Raw genomic sequence first — 20,647 nt, 5'->3', positions numbered from 1 at the left:
TCGAGAGACTCTTTTCAATAACTTCTCTAGTCCCTCGTGGACAAGAGCAGTAATAAAAATGTGAATTTATCATTATTTCTCATACTAGGATCGGACTGCGCGCTATCGTGCGCGGATGCCCACCGAAAAAATGATGAATATTTTCTTTCCAGTCAATCTGTACAAAAACCACCATAAGATTTGAGATAAACAACTCGTGAGTAGTTCAGAACAAATGAACATAAAAATATTCAATATCCTCAACTATCACTTCCTCTCATACTACTGAAAGTGTGAACAAATTTTCCAATCCAATACTACTTCATAAATTACTGCATGTACAAAACACGCAACTAAAAATTATCGGATTCTTCGCTCATTATTCTTCAAACATCCCTTCATCTAATATACTTGGTGATTATGTTCCATTACTATGAATGAAGAGATTTTGGTGAAGGGAATTCTTTGAAATCTATGCCTGGAAAGAGTATAGAAAGAGTATATTTCCAAATGTTGTATAGACCATCTGAATTAAAGGGAAAAAAATAGGTCACTATAGGATCAATACAACTGATTTTATAATTTTATGAAAAAAGTTAGTCTATGTGAGCGAACTTTCCTGGGCGACTTTAGCATGAAGAAAAGAGTCTAAATGGTCTTCAAATGTAACGATGGCCGGGTAGTCTGAAGCATAAAAGCATTTTCCTTGATTGCCTCCAAACACTTGATAAGTTCAACTGGAGAAGGTGAACATAATGTAGTAATCTGAAGAAGCTAGTTCATAGTGCCTCTTGTAACCCATGAATAATTAATTTTCACCTCAAGTCATTTATACATACTCTGCAAAACTTAATATAATTAAATTAAGATGATTAAAAAGCTTATTTAAGTTCCTCTATATACCTTGGCTCTCAAAGCTTGAACATCTGACTTAAGCACACAAATTGTTGTTGTGGCTTCTCTGAGCTGTTGAGCTGTCGCGTTCAGCTTCTCGAAGAGTGTAGTGTTCTCTGCTACCAGTTGCTCAACCTGTAAAGCACACAACATATGTTAAATTCAGGAACAAACTCAGTGTATTCCTCCCCTGTAGCCCGATTTTGCTTCAGACCAATGTAAAATTCGTCATTCATGTGCACAGGTTTATAAGTTATAAGCTTATTATACTTCTTGGATATTTATTGAATGAAAATAGTTGATAGCATTCAAGAAGTTGTGCAGATCATTCAAGAAGCTGCTGATGCAGAAACACATATAGATTTAGTTTATTCCCTTTGTGCTAATATGGGTTAAATTGTAGTTACATGACAAGATACTTAATACGAGGCCGAATCCTGCATAAAACTGGAGATGGCCTTTTCGTGCCAGTACCAAGCAGATATTTGGGTAGTAGACTGCAACCTCGTATCAACGAGAAAACACATCACAATCATCACTGCAGTAAGAAAGTAGCATCAACCATTTTGGCAACGTGGTAATGCTTCTCTGAAGTTAAGAATATGACATTCGCGTATTTACTGGCATGTCTGAACTACATTTTTAGACACTTAATATTATCCTAAATTCCCAATAGACCTCAATAAGCAGATACATAATAAAATTTGCACCTCCTTGCATCTTCAGTCATCAGTACCAAAATAACGATCCCCAAATTCTCCCATGCCAGGTATTACACGATACTCATCATTCAACGCAGCATCAATCTCTGAAGTGACAATCTTCAAGGACGGGTAACGTTTGCAAACACAATGGAAGTCTTCAGGTGCCTTTAAGTTTACCAATTCAATTATAAAAAGTAAGTAGTGTATTGCAGAGCCAAAGGGTGTAATCACTGTAAAACTGAACTTACTGATATAAGGTTCAGAAAAATAATATGGGCTTCTGGAACTCCTTTCTGTATAAGAAACTCAATTGCCTGGCAAGCAGAATTACCTTCAAAATAAATCAATCAAACCATAAGTTCTAAACTTCTAATGAATGAAAAATGGACCAAGAGTGTACTGAAAAAGAGCTTTCAAGTAACGAGTAACATTTTGACTTGATCAAAACACTGCAGAAGTCAGACTATGGTGTTCACCAGACATATTTGACTACTCATCCTGTGAAAATTGGGCCAGGGAACAAAGTTCACGAAACATCACTTAGAATTTTGCTATCTTCCTAAAACAAAACAAAAAAAAGGAAATTTTCTATGGTGAAGTACAATCAAATTCGCAAGGAATATCTGTAGGAAGAATAGAACTTCATTTATGGCAAAGGACTATCCATTACTGTGGAGGACTGGTACCGTGTTTAATGAATGTATAACTGGTGCATTTTCATCAAAGTGGAGGATAAGAAGGCAATCATTCAAGTAGGGAACGGTAACATAAGGAGTAACAATCCTTCATGTTAAGGAATAAGCAAAAAGTACAACTGGACTATTTTCTAGATTATTTTAAGAGGGTTCCCTGTTTAGCTTGTTTCCTTATAAAACACTTCTATTCCACTTGAAAAGATTTCCGAACCACAACTAAAGGTTCCCATCAGTGCCTCAATTCACTCTCCTCTCCTTCCTGTTAACAAACTTTCTCTCCTCCCCCACAGTCCACAACTGGGCCAAGAAGGTATCTATAAAGATTGGGAGCTGTTTTTCTTGGGGGGATGGGAAACAGTACATGCACATTCCATAGGCAACAACCCCTTGTGAAATTAACTATAAAAATTGAGTGAGAAATAAGACTGAAAAAGAGAAGTCAAGAGAACACACATGGGCCGCTGCATAACTCCATAAGTTCCAGGTGGTGCAAAACCGCCTGGCATCATACCACCAACAATATTTGTACCAGGAACAACAACTTCTGTAGATTTTGAAGGTGTATCCTCCTCTGCAAGGGGATGCAAAAAAAAAATTAATAAATTACTTGAGAAAACTACACAAAAAACAGATGAAGTAAATCAACAATTATTACATCTTTATCAAGACACAAAAAAGAGAATAAATCACGAAACAATTAGAAGCTACGATGATATTCCTCCTAATGCACAAAAAAAAACTTGATGTAGGTTTCATATTTGTTTCACTGGCATACACAATGTATCTGATGTCTTCACACAGAGAAGCAAGAAAAATGGAAAGCTCCCATTCCTGCTCTTCAAACTGCAAGCTTTCCTCCTTATACTATCCCATTCTTGATCTCTCTCTCGGCCCTGTCAATTATTCACTTGCTACATCGAGGAAAATCTATAACAGTTGAACAATAATACAACTTCGGCCTCCATGCTAGGCCATATAATTTTTCTTTGTCTCTATTTTACTATTTAATGCATAATTGTATTGACTGGCATTCAAGTAGGGAACCAATGATAAAAACAGGTGTCCGCCTGTACACGCATCGGATCTACATCGAACTATAAAACCATAATGGGCTACTGTCCATGCATAGAGTAGACAAGCTATTTTGAAAAATATAACTTATATTAAAACTCTTCTTTTACAATTGACCTCAATTCCACACTAAAAATGTAACAATTTGGCAGATTTTAAACAAATTTACCCAATTCACGCAAAAAACCCACAAAATCATTCAATAATTGAATTACAATTCTAATCAAATTTTCCAACATTTCCAAATTAAACATATGAAACCTATTACTCCGTAATTAAGAACACGAAATGCAAGAATAAAGAATACCTATTTCACCAAGTTCTTAATTTAATAATCATAATCAATCTTTACATTAAAGATTCACAAAATGTAGACCAGAACTAGAGCGGAAAAAAAACAGAACAGTTAAAATTCATGAAAAAAAAATAAGAAACTTTTTTTCAAAAAATTACATGAATTGGCGTGTGGGTTATGAAGATTTCACCAGGAAAATAGAGAAAGAATGATGAAAGGTAACCCGTGACCGGCTCTGCCTCTTCTTGTTCGCCCGCTTGCAGTCAACTCTAGAGTTTTCTCCAAGCAAGATGGGGGAGGCTGTAAACTCTAGATATTTCACTGTTCTTAAGAAAATTCAAAGAAGAAATTGAGGGGTGGGGAACTTGATGTTGTTGCTTTTATAAGGGTTATAGATTAAGCTTAGGTTAGATAAATATTTTGTGGAAATAAAAGTGCTTCCCAAAAAACAAAATGCTCCCTAATTAATGACTTTCTGCTTGTATACAAAATCAGCCAAAAGAAAACGAGAAAGCATTCAACAAGCCTAATCCAAGCACATTGTCAATTGATTATGTACAAGATTTTTGTTTATGAATCAAATTATTCGCTGATAGCAAATACAAATTCGGATTACTTTTAAAAATCTTCTATGTCAAGTATAAGAAATATCCTAATTGACTTACAACCCCAACCTAACATTAATCTAACATCAAAATATGCAAGATCATGCAATAACGCCATCTCAAAGAGAGAACATATCTGACAATTGCAGAGGAAAATAATATTTCACTGAAACATAAGTAAGCAAGATAGATTCAACACTAAAATCAGAGAAATCAGTGAACAATTCCAAGAAACACTCTCTTCTAGGTGCATATAAGCAGAGTATTTACCTTTCCAGGATGCCATAAATACGAGACGAGGGCCTGGTCAGAAAAGAGCATATCTGAGGTAGAGTAACTTGCAGAATGCAATCATGCATTGTGGATTTATGAACCTCTCTTACGTTAATTTTGGTAAAGCTTCCTCTCTCCCTTCAGAATCCAGATCGTCTTCATCATCAGACATGCAGTCACCATCTAGCTCTGTCTCACTGGAAGACACATTTCCAGTACCATTTAATTCTTGATCCGAGGAATCATAATCCATTTGAGGATCGCATGTAGAATAGAGGGTTGACTCAAGAATTTTGCTTTTTGTGAAATGACGATTTACAGTATCATTTGAGTCTTCTATTGAATTTTGAGCAATTGTACTACATGTCTGCTTGTTTGAAATACCATACAGTGCTATATGCCTGTAATAAAGCTCCAATTCCTTTTCAGCAACAGCAATGAAATGCCTCACAGTTTCCAGTGATTGCTCATACTTGGATTTCTCCAAGGCCTAGCAACAGAAAAACACAGAAAAATTGAACCTACCGAATTAAATGGCATAAAAGGGACATACCTAGAAAAAGATACTTCTTTCTATGAATTTGATTTTTGAGAACACGTAAAATATGTGCGTTTGAGATAACATACCCTTTTCTTGGACAGTGTATCAATGGGTGACATGATTTCCGGTTGCACATAGTTCTTTCCTCTATAGAATATAGAGGTGTCATCTCCGATTATTTGTATTGCTATACCACCACTCAATCGTTCTATTTCTTGCACATATTCATGTATTTGGCCTGGTTTACAAGGCTTAAAGAAGACTTTCACGGTTTCATGTTTCTTCCAGTGCATATGCATGTTGAGAATGACACCACCAAAAACACCTCTTCTTCCAACTGGAACATAATTAGACCTTTTCTGGGCCATCTTCTTGAAATAAAACTTCTCCTCACCATTTATCTTGTGTGGTCGAACAACAGGACCCTGAACCTTTGGAACTTCATACTTTTTGAGGCGCTCAACCAATAAAGCCTCTTTGATTCTTGCCTGTAAGGTATGGCGAAAAATAACTGTCAATGCCCAATATTAGCTTGTCCTGCCTAAACATCAAATAAGGTACTACTTTCTTTCTGAAGGCAGTAAGGCCTGGGTATATATGCATTTTTAAATCCGTTCCTTCAATAATTAGTACAGAGTAGTTTGGAATAATACATTAATACATGCTTATAGTCTAGGTATACGGGAATAATGTTCTCATATGGGTAATCATTCCATGCAAAAGGTCCAGAGGAACTTAATTTTAGGGTGGAGGAAGTAAATAATGTGTCTTTAAATATAGAAAAGTATATGTGGGACTTTGCTTGGTGCAAGATAAGGGGAATTTTTATATAACAAAGCTCAATTGAAAGAATCAATCATCTTTGTAAATCATTCCATGAAATTAAACAAAAGGAATCAACCTAAAATTCACAATCACGAGAATAATAGAACAAAAAGTTCCTAAGCATTAGAGCAGTGGTACCAATCTGGATGGAATGGCTCTGGCTTCCCTATCTAAGGTGGAATCTCTAGATGAGGGCTCAAACTTTTTGTAAATTTCCTAAACAACAGTTAGTGGATATAGAATATAGGCCATTAGTTAGTGGTTGAACTTACAAATCTATGTAAAGTAAGCATCGGCAATTCAACCAATAATCTGTAGCCACTGTAGGATATTAGACACCTAAAAATGAATGAATCAGGAAAGACAGAATTTTTTTATACAAAAGATGCACATTCAACAAAATCATACAGAAAAAGAACTAGAAAGACATTCGCAGAACTTAGTATGCAATACTCAAGGATAAAAAAGATACCCTTTCGAGCTTGTCTTTGATCCTATCCTCAACACTAGCAAACTTTTGCTTCTTCCTCTTAACAGTGAGACGCCGTGGATCTCTTCTATTTGCTGCTTTCCTCTCTTTTTTCTCTCTCAACCTCTGCATCTTGAGCCTCTTCTTCGTCTTCCACTTGTCTTTCTTTGGAGGATCAACTTCTTGGACTTCAAATTTGGGTTTCCCCTGAGAAATAACCAAGTTCACTGTGCCATAACTGAAATTCCGGGACACTAAACAGGGTTCTGATGTGTATGGAAAACACAATGGTCTGCAAATTCCCCAAAGGGTTCCAGGATTATACGAAGTCAACCTGGAAGGAAAAGAAAGAGGTTAGAAAATAAGGATATTAGTGAGTGATGCCTTTTAAAAATAAGGACGTAAAGAAGGAGAGAGTACCTAGGAGAAAGAAAATCCAATTGGGAAGTATTGAATAGTGACACAGAGAACCTAGCAGCCCGTCTGAGGCAATGAAAGCAAGAACTAGCCATGGGAGACCTACAAAAATAAAGGACACGTCCTAATCACGTAATCTTCTCATCCTCAAAACTGTATCATTCATCTACTGCATAGTCATGTTCCAAAGCATAGCTGTCTTCTCAAGCTTTTCATGTGATCATACTTCCTAAAAACAATCTGTATCTAATTACAGGCAATTGCAATTGTAAGAAACTGAATTTGACTAGATTATCTAATCATGAAGAAGGATATCAGCAATTGTAGTATAGAGCAATCACTTGTTTAAGAACTAATACCAGAGTCTCATTTTCATACAGAATATGACTTTCATAACAAAAAAAAACCTTAATTTGCATCAAGATTGACATAATGATTGATACACAAAAGTGAAGAGAACAATTGAGTATTAGCAATTCCCATGTTTCCATTTGACAAGATGAGTATTATATAAACCGAATTATTTGTCATTATCATCTTTAAACCTGCATCAAAACCTTCAGTAACTAATACCAGTCTTTCATACTGTCATACATGATAAATTCATAAATTTCTAATTTAAATATGCCAAAATCAACAACTATCATTAGCAGAAACAATCAATTTTATAATTACAACCTACGAAGCACGGAAACGCCAAAAATTCACGACGTACCGTTTCCGAAACGTCCTGGAACGGGGAAACCGGGAAACGCGTTTCGGAACGCACCGAAACCGTTTCAGAAAAATAGAGAAGTGTTTGAAACTGAATTCATCCCGGAAACGAATGGGAAACGAGATTTCAATCTAATATTCACGTTTCCCAAGCAAACTTGCTGATTGTATGAAAGTTTTTCCGCCAGAAAACTGAAATTAGGTTGAAGAAGATAGGTTGAAGAAGATATCAGTTACTCTGTATTTCTGCATAGCCTATATTCGAAACCGTGCTACAAACTTGGGCCTGGCCCAAGTAGACAAATGGAAATTAAATCATTAAGGGTGTATTTGCGCAAATTTTTTGCTGTACCCGGGTGCAGCTAAAGTTGGTTGTACCCCTATCTAAAACTACGTCGTTTTTTGTTGTTTAAGATGAACATTAATATACTCATATGGAAATGAACATTTACTTTTTCGGAAATGGACATTTATTTATTTATTTGGAAATGAACATTTATTATTTTGGAAATGAACATTTACTATTTTGGAAATGAACATTTATTTATTTATTTGAAAATAAACATTTATCTACTCATTCGAATATGAACGTTTATCTAATTATTTGGTAATTCTCATTTATTCAACCAATTTAGAAATGAACATTTATCTACTGATTGTGAAACAAGTATTTACTAATTTTAAAATTACAAACTTTTGTATAAGGCGGTCTTTCCTGTGAGACCACCTTATACTGGGTTCTGTTCGCGGGTCAAATACAGCCCAAATTCTCGCGGGTCGAAAATATTCGGATCCTATAAAAACATTGGTTTCCTGATCTATTTCCTCATTTTCATTTTCGTTTCATTTTCAAATCACACTGTTCTCATTTAAGAGAGAGAAAGTGACGGTTTTCTTCATCTTTTCGCGCCGATCGTTTTTCTTCCAAATCACGCTTCACTTCTGGTCGTTTTTGGTTCAATTCTGCTATTTATTCTTCCGAAATTGGCTCAAGCTCCGTTATTGTTCTTTGTCTCTTCGATTTTGTAAGTGTTTCCTTCAATTTAACTTTCAATTTTTGTTGTTTTTGGATTTTCTTCTCTTTTTCTAGTTTAATTTAGTCTGTATACTCGTTTTATTTTGCTTTTAATCTACATTTTGGTATGCATGTATATTGTTAGGGTTTGTGTTCATTTTAGGGTTTTACTGTGATTTTTAGGTTTTACTTTAATGTCGTTGCGTTTTTGTGCATTTTTTGTTCTTCATTTTTTCTATTTTCATCGATTATATGATTCTTCTTGATTTTCCGTTTATGTTAGGGTTTTCGTCGATTTTTTAAGATTTTCATGTATTTGTTGTGATTTTCTGAGATTTGTGCTTACGTTTTGCGATTCTTCTTCTACAACTGCGCGATTGTTCTCTTTTTTGTGCTATTATTGTTAGAACTTCATTTTTCGTACTTTTTATTTGAATTTCAGGTTGTCAGATTCATTATTTTTATGTGTTTTTCTTTTGGAACTGCTTGAAAATGCTTTTTCCCATTTATTTTTTGCTATGCTTTTGAATTTTTGTTGTTTTAGTTTAGAATTTAGGTTGTTTAGTTAAGATATCAGTAGTTTTAGTTTTTTTTTATTAATAATCACAATTAAGAATATCTTAACAACATGTATGTTTCAGTTATGTATTTTAACATGTTAGTTACATATTTTAACCTATTAGTTAACTATTCAACTCAAATAGTTATGTGTTTTCATAAATTAGTTATAACCAATTAGTTATCTATACAGACGAATTAGTTTCATATTTTACCATATTAGTTACACATTTACATACATTAGTTATCTATACACACTAAATAGTTACAAACTTTCTAGTTTTTCAGTGATTTGTTTTTTGAATTTTGATTTGTTGACTTACGTTGTGTATTTTTTTTCAGGTATCAAAATGGCTAGAACAAAAAATGCAGCGAAGACATCTGAGGATGATCCTCATATTAAGAATGCAGATCCTGATTTAGTGAAACAGACACAAGAAGTTGCTGCTGATGTAGGGTATGAGGCTGTTCCGTCCAGAAAAGGGACAAAGAAAACACAAAAAGTGAAGTTGGAGTATGTAGAGCCTGATGGTAAAACAATTGAGTTGGATAGGTATAAATTTTATCCTCTTTTTATTCATTGACTGAGACCTATTAGTTATACATTTAGTTTAATTAGTCATTGATTGAAACCTATTAGTTCAACAGTAAATTCAACTAGCTAAACTTTCATTTGAATTTTTTAAGTTGTGAAACCAATTAGTTAAGATTTGACATCAATTAGTGTCATTGTACAAGTAATTAGTTAAACATCCAATGTATTTAGTTATGGACTGAAACTAATAGTGTAGTTTTCCTATTAATTTAGTCATATCACTTATGTTCCAATTATTACATTATTGGTTCTTTGTTTTAAGTTCTTTTGTTCTTTTCTAGGGATTTTACACCCATCTGTAGACCAGAAGCTCTCATTAATATGCTATCTATCATCAAGGAGAAAGACAAACAAGTCAAGGCCATAACTGAAATTGGATTTGGTGGCCTGCTGTCTATTCGTCTTCCTGATATTAACAAGAAGCTTAGTTGCTGGATTCTTGAGAAATTTAACAGTGTTGGTCATATGCTGCAGTTTGGGGAAGGCCGGAAATATGGTGTGCAGCTATATGATTATGATGTGTATGACGTGTTTAGGCTGCCCTTGGTGAAAGGTGTTGATGTTGAAGAAACACCTAGGAAGAGGGTTGAGGGAGATGGAACGTTTGAAATGATCCAGAGGTGGTTTAGAAAATATAACAAAAAAGACAATGTGCAATCTGCTGCTTTGTCTGAGGTGGAGATTTATCTTGCAAATACTAACGAGTACGGAGATGAATTCAAGCGTGCGTTTGTGATTTACGCTTTAGGTAATCCATTTTTGTAATTAATTATTTATTCTACCTTAACTAATTGGTTAAAATGCTTCACTAATTCCTTCTATTCTTTAACTAGTTTCTTTTAATACTTAACTACTTATATTCTCAGTGATTTATTGTTTCGAAAAATTTTCAGTATTTTTATTTCACATCTTAACTAATTGTAATGAAAATTTAACTAATTATTTGATTTTTTTAACTAAATGCTTGAAATGCTTCACTAATTCTTGTTTTTAACTAAGTGAACTGATTGTTCAACTACTTACTGTCTCAGTGTGACTAATTGAACTGCATGCTTAACTAATTTATTCAATTGCTTCACTGATTTGTTTTTGTGATGAACTGATTGGTTTGACAGGTGTTTTCTTGGCTCCCACGTCTAACCGTTTGGTAGACATTAAGCTTCTTAAGGCAGTAGAGGATGTTTCAAAAATTGCGAAACAAAATTGGTGCAAGTACGTGCTTGACCATTTGGGGTTGGCTGTATGTAGGTGGAACGAAAAAATTACTAATACTAGAGTTGGCGGTTGTTTACAATTTTTGGAGATTATATATCTTCAAAGAGCTTTATTCCGTGGTGTAAGTCCGCCCAAGGAGATTCCGCTTGTGCAACATTGGTCTCCTGATGAAGTATCTGAACGTGTAGCTGCTGAGGTGAAAATGGGTTTTGGGCTAGCTGCTGTTGATTTAACGAGCTATCCTTTGGCAAAGTCTCTTGGTGATTTGTCGGGGATACCTCATTCTGCATCGGGAAGTAAGATGATTGAGTTTGCTATTCCTGAAGGTTTTCAGACAAATGATGATATTGAAAAGAGCTGCGATGATGTAAGTCAGTTTATTTTTTTCAATTTTATTTTTATTTGGTTTAGTTAAGGAATCCTACTTATTAGTGATGAACTGATACCAATTAGTTAATCTACTAAGGCAATTAGTTAACAATTTTATTATTTTTCAGTCACACATATTAGTTAAGTAATTCAAGAAATTAGTTACATGGTGTCTTGTATTAGTTAAGTTATTAAATTAAATAGTTATACATTGTTTGATACTATTATTAGTTTTAGCTAATTTTTTTCATTTTTTGTGAAGGAGTTGGAAGTAGCATTGAAAAAGTATTGCCGGGATTTATACATTGTTTCCAATTTTCATCAGCAGCATATCAGTACGTTAAAGAAGGGAAGACAACAATTGTCAGATAGTCCTGGTTATGGAGATCCAGTATTTTTGGAGATTATAGACTCCATTGTTGCATATGCTGAAGATCTGAAGAAAAATAACAGTTGTGCTGCCGGTGCTGGTAATGATGCATCTGAAAAGAATGGTGTTGCTTCTGGACTTGCCGGTGCTGGTAATGATGCAGGTGAAAAGAATGGTGTTGGTGTTGCTTCTGGTTCTGTCGGTGCTGGTAATGATGAGGCTGAAAAGAATGGTGCTGCTTCTGGTGCTGCCGGTGTTGGTAGTGGTGCAGGTGAAAAGAACGCTCCTGCTTTTGGTTCTGTTGGTGATGGTAGCGGTGCAGATAAAAAGAATGATGCTGCTTCTGGTTCTGTTCCTTCAACGAGTGATACATCTGGTGGTCGTCAACCAGAAAATGATAATCTTTGTTGCAGCATAGCACTTGGTTCACCTGATGAAGAAGTTTTCTTTGTATCTGCATTCATGCTTAGGTACCCTAAGACTCTCTCCCAAGAGGCAAAGCTTGAAAAAGAGGTTCTGGACTTCTGTTTTCTTGAAGATGAGTGTGTTGATCCAAAGTAAGTTGTGTTTCTGTATTTACTTATTCATTTCATAGTTTTAGTTAAGAATTTGTATCAATTAGTAATTAGTTTTTAGTAAATAGTTAAAATAAATTAGTTATGAATTTTTTAGTAATTAATTAGGATTTTATAGTCATTAGTTTAGAATTTTCACAAAATAGTTAGACAATATCATATACTAGTTAACAAATCATATCATTTAGTTAAGCCTTAAAAATGGACTTCTGTTTTCATGAAGATGATTTTATTGATCAAAAGTAAGTTGTGTTTCTGAATTAGTTATTCATTTTATAGTTTTATCTAAGAATGTGTATCAATTAGTAATGAGTTTTTAGTAAATAGTTAACATAAATTAGTTATGAATTTTTAGTTATCAATTAGGATTTTATAGTCATTAGTTTAGAATTTTTAACAATTAGTTAGAGAATATCATGTATTAGTTAACTAATCATGTCATTTAGTTAAGCCTTAAAAAATATGCAACTTAACTAAATTGTGAAGCACAAGAACCTATTAGTTAAAAATTACATCAATTATTTAAACACTAACATAAATTAATGATTGTGTAACAGGGCTGAACTTTTTGTTTATGGTTTGGTTCATAAGATAACAAGAGAAGAGATGCAAAGTTTGCTCCCTGATAGGAAAATCTTATCCAATATTGTCGAGTCTTGGGCCATTCTATTAAATAGAAAGCAATTTGAGCTGAATTATCAAGGGTGTAACTTCTATTTCGGAATTGAGTATACGGTACGATTATTTCTTTGTTATTATTCATTACACCAAAATTTGTTACTATGTTTTTTCTCTATTTAAATTTATTTTATTATTTTTTAGATCAAGCTAAAAGATCTTGTTTCGAATGAGAAGTCAATGGACTCTGAACAACAAATTTCTGAAGAGCTTTTAAGTAGTTGGAAACATTGGGTGGAAGACATCAATGACCACCGATGGGATCTTAAAACTGTTTCCATGGTAAGTTTGTATTCTTAATAGTTATGAATTTATAGGTTATAGTTAAGACATTGTATTAATTAGTTAAAATTTTATGTCTTTTAGTTATGATTTTTCTGATTCTGTTTTTCTTCATTTTTTTGCAGTTTTACTTGCCTATTCATTATGGGGAGCACTTTTCTCTTCTAATTGTCAACTTCAACAGTAAAACTCTTGTATATGTTGACAACGTCATTTCTACGAAGAAGGTGTTGTCTATATACAAGACAATAATGTCCTTTATGATTGAAGCGTTCTACAATTACTTGATGGAAATTGATCATCCATCAGCTTCCGAGCTTTTAGATTTCGAAATGACATATCTTGATTTCCCTGGAAGATCAAAAACCCCTAATCATGTAGATTGTGGGGTTTTTCTGTTGATGGCAATGCACTTTTTTGACGGAGAGGAGATGACTTGTGATCTCTCCAAGGTAATTCTCTTTTAGTTAAGTGTTTTCAATATTTTTAAGTGTTTTTAAAAGAATTAGTTAATTGTTTAGATTTATTGGTTAAACATTATTTTATTTTATTTTAGTATTCAACCAATTAGTTAAGAACTGAAATCAATTAGTTAAGTACATATGGGAATTAGTTAAGTACATATGGAAATTAGTTAAGTATAAATGGCAATTAGTTAAGTATACATGGCAATAAGTTAACTGTGAAATCCAATTAGTTAAGTAGATATGGAAATTAGTTAACTGTGAAATACAATTAGTTAAATATTTATACCAATTAGTTAACTGTGTTAAGCAATTAGTTAAGCAATTAGTTAGACTGGTTAGTTAGTTAAGTACACATGACAATTAGTTAACTGTGAAATACAATTAGTTAAGTATATATGGCAATTAGTTAACTGTGAAATACAATTAGTTAAATATTATAGAAATTAGTTAACTGTGAAACTCAATTACTAATTAGTCTGTTTTTCTTTTTTTTTCAGCGTTCAACCAGAATTCAGTGCAGAGCTAAGGTTTGTAGTGCCTTAGTTCTGTCTGATTTGAACCAAATTCAACAAGATGTGCTCAAGGAAATTGAAGGATTCAACTCCGTGAAAGCTGGTATTGCCCCCGCTATCCATGATCGTCAACTGAAGAAGATTGAAGAACAGAAGAAGAAGAAAGAAGAAGACGAAAAGAGGCGTAAACAAGAAGAAGAGGCTACTGCCTAGTTGCAAGAACAACTGAAACAGAAGAAGGCTGCTGCTGTGCAGAAGAGACTACAAACTATTGCTTTGAAGAAGGCACAGAAGGCAGCAGCAGCAGAGAATGCCAAAGAAGATGTTTCTGAACCACTTAAAACATATGCCATGACAAGGCGTGGAGCCAAGACTGCAACAACAGCCCCCACATCAGGAACTGAAGAACCGAGCATGAAAAGACATAAAGTTGACGAGTGAATCAACTTAGGAGTTGGTCTAGTTGTGAAATTTGCCAAACATTTTAGGTGATAGTGGTTTTAGTTGATAGTGGTTCTTTTTTCTAACAAATTAACATGTGGTACTGTTAGTTGCACATTTAGTTAAATCTCTGAAACAATTAGTTAAGTAATCCAACTAGTTCGTGATGTCATTGAAACAATTAGTTAATCAATGTAATCTAGTTAAACAATGTAATCCAATTAGTTAAGTAATCCAACTAGTTAGTAAAGTCTCTGATACAAATAGTTAAGTAATCCAACCAGTTAGTGCAGTTCATTAGAACAAAATAGTTAAGAAAACCAACCACTTAGTTACACTAATGAACCAATTAGTCAAACAACTCAACCAATTAGTTAAACAATGCAAGACATTAGTTAAAAAAATGGAACACTTGGTTAAATCAAGTATTGCAATCCAATTAGTTAAGAAATGGAAGCCTTTAGTTCATAAATTGAGCTGCTTAGTTAAATAATCAAAGCAATTAGTTAAACAATTGCAAGATAAATAAATAATGTGAAGTAAAAATTGAAGTAGTATTAAAAATCAAATATAAATATTTGTGTTTTCTCTTTGAATATTTTGTCTGATAGTTTCACTACACAATCACTTTCTTTGACTAATTCCTGTTCATATTCAATTAATTACACAAATCTTTAAAATAGTTGTGGTTTTGTTGGAAATGTTCCGAATTCTTTAGCTGTTGTTGATGATTCTCTGACCTCAAAGTGTCCCTTTTTTCTTTTACTTCTTCCTTTTGTCTTTATTTGTGGTGGATTCTGAACTGTTATTTGTGGAAATTGACCAGGATATTCTAGAAGTGCATTTGATGATGATGAAGTAGGTGCCACATCCTCTGCTTCTTTTTGAGCTGCCTCTTTTTGTGCTGCCTTTTCTGCTTCTAGCACTTTATTTATGTTGTCACTAGCACTTGCATAAGCAGCTCTCAGAACCTAATAGTAAAAAATTAAAAAAAATAGTTAAACTCTAATAGAAATTAGTATTAAATTTGTATGTAATAGTTAACCTTCATTTAGTTAAAAACCTTTTTTGCCTCGTCACTGTCCTGACATTTAAGAACCAAATTGTAAAAATTTCTTGCCATCTCGTAACGCCATGGAGTGATTTTTCTTTTTTCAATACCATTATCTTCTCTTTGTTCCACTCTCTTCCATACTTCACTTTTTGCAAACTTTGTCCATCTTTTGCAAATATATTTATCTGGGATATTGATTATAGAATGTACATGTAGAACTCGAATTGCATGAAAACATAGCCATCCTGCATGTTGTAATAGGAGCAATATTTGATCATAATGCAAGAAAATTAAACTGAAATCTAAGAACTTTCTGAAATGAATTAGTTAAAAAATGAATACAATTAGTTAAGTTTTTCAAACAATTAGTTAAGAACTGAAATCAATTAGTTAAAAACTGACACTATTTAGTTAAGTACATGAATCAATTAGTTAAGAATTGAATACGATTAGTTAACTTTTTAAAAGATTTAGTCAACAGAATTAGCTAACCTGATTCTTCAAAATTTCTACAATTGCAAGCAATTGAATTGGTTGATGGATCAAATGCTACATGTTTTGCAGTGTGGTCTGGCCATGATTCGTGTTGTACTTTATAACCAATGAAATTGTCCTCCATGTGATGAATAGTTGATATGCAACCCATTGCATACTTGAATTCTTTTTTAAAATCTCGAAACAAGGTGAGCGTATAAACACTTGCCGCGTGTTTAATCATTCCAACCATTGGAAAATCTGATTTAGGCATTGAATTTCCGCAATTAAACTCATTCTGATCTTCTTGATACCTCCACCGATCTACTGTTGCCCCAAATATATGGAAGAATTCTGTTAGGGTAGTTGATTTGTTCCCTTTAAATCCAATGGCATTGTTTGTGCTCTCACTCCTTTTTAAAAGAAAAATATTCAATTAGTTAATAAATATGCTGAAATAGTTACATTTTAAAACCAAATAGTTAAATAAACCAATCAAATAGTTAAACAAAACACAATTAGATAAACAACTCCACCAATTAGTTAAGCATTGCAAGACATTAGTTAAAAAATCGAAATACTTAGTTAAATATTTATACCAATTAGTTAAATATTTATATCAATTATTTCAGTTGGTAACTAACCTTTGTGAAGACAAAATACCAGCTGAAAAAAAATCTTTGTTTAAAGCTGTACACCACTTTTCCTTTATGGTGTACAAATTTGTAAACCATTCATGATTTTGAAGCCCATACGTTTGAATCATTTCAAACCATGTTGTTTCAAATTGTTCTTCATTGAAGCAGCCATATAAACACTTTTTAAAAGTGTCCTTGAATGTCGTGTCAGCCTTTAAATCTCCAAACCTTGACACAGCATTTTTTTGTAGGTGCCATAAGCATAATCTATGTCTAGTATGAGGAAATACCTATTATATTCACAGAATAGTATTAGTTAAGTATTAATATGAATTAGTTAATGATTTTAACTTTTTAGTAAACTACTGAAGACATCAGAGAAGAGTGTCTATTAATTAGTGAAGATTTGTAAGTGATTAGTGAACAAAAAGAAGCAATTAGTTAACAATATTAACAAATTAGTTAAGGTATTCTTACTTGTTCAATAGCATTTGCCATTGTCTGATCTTGATCAGTGAAGATAGTTACTGGTGCTTTTTCTCCCATAGACTCTAGAAATACTTCCAATAGCCACACAAAAGTGTCTGTTTTTTCATCAGCAATAAAGGCACATCCAAACATCACATTACTCCAGTGGTTGTTGACGCCTACAAACGGTGCACAAACTAAGTTGTATTTGTTTGTTCTGAAGGTCGTGTCAAACACACACACGTCTCCATATATATCATAATCTTCTTTCATCATTCCATCTCTCCAATATATGCCTATAACTTGATTTTTCTCATTCAACTTAACACGATAAAAAAAATCCGGTTCTTCTTCTCCTCTGCGAATTAACATATTCACCACTGCTTGTGAATCTTTTCCTTCTATTGTTTTCATCTTCAATCTACTTGAAAAATTCATGTGGTCAATTAATGTGTGGCCAAGCACTTCCGGGTCACCGGATTCATTACACATATATCTGTATGAATCTGCTGGTTGTATTCCTGATAAAGCAAGCCCTTCAATTACTTGTGCCTTATCTTCATCAATTTTTCTTTCTGACCTGTAGAGAAAATAGTTAATGAAAATATATAAATAGTTCACGTTTTAAACAGATTAGTTAGGAAATTAAACGAATTAGTGAAAGTGTTTGGTTTAATTATTTGTACCTATGAAAGTGTTGCAGTGACAATCTTGCTAAATCATGATTGTGTTCAATAACATGATGCTTAATTTCAAACATTCCACTACAGTTCAACTTCACTCTTATCTGCGCATTGCATCCCGTTCTAGTAATATCTTGTTTTCTTGTTTGTTTTGACTCTTTTTTTGGTTTGCTTTCACATGGTAAAGGTAATTCCTCGTTGTTCTTTGATTTTTCTTCTCTTCTTTTTCCTTGCTTTGAACAACACAAGTATTGTTCCTTGAGCTCTCCAGTTTTTGGAACTCTCCTTGTTGTAGCTTTCCTCACTGAAAATCCGATCAACACTGAATGTCTTTGATAAAGAGAAAATATTTCATCAAGGGTTTGTGCTTCATATCCAGTCAATGATCCTCTTATTTCATCCTCTGTTAAGTTATCAAATTTAGTTTTTAAACCTGTAAAATAAAAAACAAATTAGTTAAGAATCAATAGAAATTAGTTAAAATCTTAAAGAAATTAGTTAAAAAAATAACGCAAAAACTTTTAATCAGTTAACTAGTTTAAAATTTCACTTATTTAGTTAAAGAAAAAACATAATTAGTTACAAAATTCAAATGTTTAGTTAAAGTTTTCATTAGAATTAGTTAACAACTGAAATGAGATAGTTAAAATTATTTTAATTTGCCCAAGTTAAGTGGTATACTTGCTTAAAAAGTTAAACAGTTAATGTAATTAGTTAAAATATTAAAGACATTAGTTACCAAAAAAATGCAATTAGTTTTAACCGGTTAACTAGTTAAAAAATTCAGTTATTTAGTTAAAGAAAAACATAATTAGTTACAAAATTCAAATGTTTAGTTAAAGTTTTCATTAAAATTAGTTACAAATTTTTTAAATTGTTTAATCAGTTTAGGAGCAATTAGTTACAAAATTCATAAAATTAGTTAAAGAAAACTAAAATTAGTTAATATATGAAAGTATTTAGTTTATTTGCCCATTGTATTTAGTTTATTTGCCCATTGTGTTTAGTTTATTACTTGATGTGTTGCTTCCAGACGTTGTGTCTGACATCGTTTCTGATGTTTTTCCAGAAGTTGTGTCTGACGTTGTTTCTGTTGTTGCAGTATTTCCTGTTTGATATTCAAGTAACAAATTCATTGGTTCCGGAGCTTCAAATCTAGGAGGAGCAGGTGATTGAAAGTTAACAGTGGAATTAAATCCATCAGGAGCAGCAAATCTAGAAGGAGCCCCAAATCTAGAAGGAGCAGCAAATGTAGGAGGAGGAAAATATCGATTATCAGTAGCAAATCTAGGCGTTGCAGGTGGAGGCGGAAATCGTTGAGATCGAAATCCTTGAACTGTAGAAAATCGAGGTGGAGGAAGAAATCTTGGAGAACGAAGTCGTTGAACTGTACAAAATCGAGGTGGAGGAAGAAATTCTGGAGGAGGATGGTATTCATGGAGGTTGTCTTCGCCGTAGAAGGTTGAAAAACTCCCTAAATTGGTGGACGGTGCGGCGGAGTTGTTAAAGTTATCATGCGAAAACGACGGTGAGGACTCCATGGAAATCGACGGAGGAGAAAAACTAGGGTTAGGGTCTGCAGATTCGGTGGCGGAGGAGGAGATGAGATTCGTGATCTGCAGTTAGGGTTTAGGGTTACAGAGAGAGTTTTGAGAGGAGAGAAGGTGAAGAAGCGAGTTTGCAGAAAATGAGAGGAGAGAGAAAAAATTTCGATTTATATCGCGCGTGAAGCCACGCGCGCGTGGTTTTACAGGCGGTCTTTCCTACACGCGCCTGTTAGGCGATCCTACCGAAAAGTTGCTGTTTTAAAATGAACATAATTATTATTATTATTATTACTTTGAACATATATTTTCACTTGTTGAGCAATTAAAACATGTCAAATGATATATTTTACCAAAAAATTAAACATTTTAGGCATTGCCTATAAAAAAAAGGCCTTAGCTGTGAGACAGAAGAAAGCCCACACTAATTCCTTTTTAAATTAGTTGTTCCAATACTTGTTTAAGCAAGTGATGATTAAAGTTCCAAAAAGAGGGAATGACTCGAAATATTGCCTGATTGGCTTCTAATTTGTTTTCTGAAATGAAATTAATAAATGATAGTATGATTTGCAAAGGCAACGAAAAGCTATAAATAAGTTGATCGAAGGAGCCATACTTGAGGCAAACAATAAAGGAGTCAAAGTAGTGAGCCTTGGACTCTTTAATCAGGCAAGTCTTGTTTAAGTCATTACTTTCCCCTCTAATTACCAATATAACTCGATCCAACCTAGCTAATGAACATCGATCTGTTTTTTGATCTCCATGTATATACTTGTAGGGGGAGCAATTAAATAGGAACGGCGAAATTTACTTGGAAAGGCACCCAAACCTTAAAGTGAAAGTGGTAGACGGTAGCAGCTTAACTGTCGCGGTGGTGCTTAATAGCATTCCTAAGGAGACTTCCAGGTTGTGTTTAGAGGTAGCCTCTCTAAGGTTGCTTATTCTGTTGTCTCCAATCTGTGTCGCAAGGGCATCCAGGTAATAATTAATACCCTAACTTTCTTGGGGTCTTCTTAACTGGCTTCTTTACACTCAATAATTTTAGACTAATAACGTGACAATTAAATCCAAACTGATGTATAACTGAATTTGCTGTTAGTTAGTCACGCATTTGGTTGATGATCCAAGTTAGATTTTAAAGGATTATGGTCATATGTTTAACAATTTTAAGAAAACATTCTCCTTGGAATACTACCAATTAACCGGTTGATCTATCTCTATTATATA

The 20,647-nt window shown here is 33.5% G+C and overlaps 3 protein-coding genes across 5 annotated transcripts; 1 reads left to right on the top strand and 2 right to left on the bottom strand.

Moving 5' to 3' along the window:
• Positions 1-452: 452 nt before the first annotated feature.
• Positions 453-7,707, bottom strand: LOC110776689 (uncharacterized CRM domain-containing protein At3g25440, chloroplastic). 2 transcript variants are annotated; one of them, XM_056839105.1, is made up of 9 exons: positions 7,484-7,707; positions 6,772-6,870; positions 6,355-6,685; positions 5,144-5,545; positions 4,514-5,006; positions 2,726-2,843; positions 1,826-1,908; positions 1,584-1,742; positions 453-1,008 (listed from the first exon to the last, which is right to left on the bottom strand). In XM_056839105.1, the coding sequence occupies exons 2-5, from the start codon at positions 6,861-6,863 to the stop codon at positions 4,623-4,625; spliced, it is 1,209 nt and encodes a 402-aa protein (XP_056695083.1). In that variant the 5' UTR covers positions 6,864-6,870; positions 7,484-7,707; the 3' UTR covers positions 453-1,008; positions 1,584-1,742; positions 1,826-1,908; positions 2,726-2,843; positions 4,514-4,622. The 2 variants fall into 2 exon arrangements, with proteins under 2 accessions (XP_056695083.1, XP_056695084.1); XM_056839106.1 differs by having other exon boundaries at positions 6,772-7,008; positions 7,484-7,697.
• Positions 6,679-14,817, top strand: LOC110776693 (uncharacterized). 2 transcript variants are annotated; one of them, XM_056839102.1, is made up of 9 exons: positions 6,679-6,900; positions 9,398-9,608; positions 9,932-10,398; positions 10,766-11,232; positions 11,497-12,161; positions 12,737-12,914; positions 13,002-13,139; positions 13,265-13,591; positions 14,104-14,817. In XM_056839102.1, exons 2-9 carry the CDS (start codon positions 9,406-9,408, stop codon positions 14,329-14,331), a joined length of 2,673 nt encoding a protein of 890 aa, XP_056695080.1. In that variant the 5' UTR covers positions 6,679-6,900; positions 9,398-9,405; the 3' UTR covers positions 14,332-14,817. The 2 variants fall into 2 exon arrangements, with proteins under 2 accessions (XP_056695080.1, XP_056695082.1); XM_056839104.1 differs by lacking the exon at positions 6,679-6,900 and adding an exon at positions 7,759-8,507.
• A 416-nt stretch (positions 14,818-15,233) lies between these two features.
• On the bottom strand, positions 15,234-19,417 carry LOC110776694 (protein FAR1-RELATED SEQUENCE 5-like). Its single transcript, XM_021981243.2, has 7 exons — positions 18,892-19,417; positions 17,880-18,309; positions 17,203-17,773; positions 16,732-17,015; positions 16,106-16,500; positions 15,623-15,858; positions 15,234-15,530 (listed from the first exon to the last, which is right to left on the bottom strand). The coding sequence occupies exons 1-7, from the start codon at positions 19,415-19,417 to the stop codon at positions 15,234-15,236; spliced, it is 2,739 nt and encodes a 912-aa protein (XP_021836935.2).
• Between the last annotated feature and the right edge of the window lie 1,230 nt (positions 19,418-20,647).

This window comes from Spinacia oleracea, chromosome 3 (assembly GCF_020520425.1).
Source record: "Spinacia oleracea cultivar Varoflay chromosome 3, BTI_SOV_V1, whole genome shotgun sequence".
Lineage (NCBI taxonomy): Eukaryota > Viridiplantae > Streptophyta > Magnoliopsida > Caryophyllales > Amaranthaceae > Spinacia > Spinacia oleracea.
Note: the sequence above shows the minus strand (reverse complement) of the source record. Positions and strands in the feature narration are given on the sequence as shown.

What these genes read in the sequence shown, in the direction of transcription:
- LOC110776689 (XM_056839105.1), bottom strand. Translation starts at nt 6,863, where the DNA reads ATGGCTAGTTCTTGCTTTCATTGCCTCAGACGGGCTGCTAGGTTCTCT. An exon ending in TTGGATTTTCTTTCTCCTAG is followed by an intron (nt 6,686 to 6,771) that starts GTACTCTCTCCT and finishes TTTTCCTTCCAG; the next exon opens with GTTGACTTCGTATAATCCTG. An exon ending in TCAAAGACAAGCTCGAAAGG is followed by an intron (nt 5,546 to 6,354) that starts GTATCTTTTTTA and finishes CATACCTTACAG; the next exon opens with GCAAGAATCAAAGAGGCTTT.
- LOC110776693 (XM_056839102.1), top strand. Translation starts at nt 9,406, where the DNA reads ATGGCTAGAACAAAAAATGCAGCGAAGACATCTGAGGATGATCCTCAT. An exon ending in ATCTTAAAACTGTTTCCATG is followed by an intron (nt 13,140 to 13,264) that starts GTAAGTTTGTAT and finishes ATTTTTTTGCAG; the next exon opens with TTTTACTTGCCTATTCATTA. An exon ending in TGACTTGTGATCTCTCCAAG is followed by an intron (nt 13,592 to 14,103) that starts GTAATTCTCTTT and finishes TTTTTTTTTCAG; the next exon opens with CGTTCAACCAGAATTCAGTG.
- LOC110776694 (XM_021981243.2), bottom strand. Translation starts at nt 19,417, where the DNA reads ATGGAGTCCTCACCGTCGTTTTCGCATGATAACTTTAACAACTCCGCC. An exon ending in GGTATTTTGTCTTCACAAAG is followed by an intron (nt 16,501 to 16,731) that starts GTTAGTTACCAA and finishes TCTTTTAAAAAG; the next exon opens with GAGTGAGAGCACAAACAATG. An exon ending in ACAGTGACGAGGCAAAAAAG is followed by an intron (nt 15,531 to 15,622) that starts GTTTTTAACTAA and finishes TTTTACTATTAG; the next exon opens with GTTCTGAGAGCTGCTTATGC.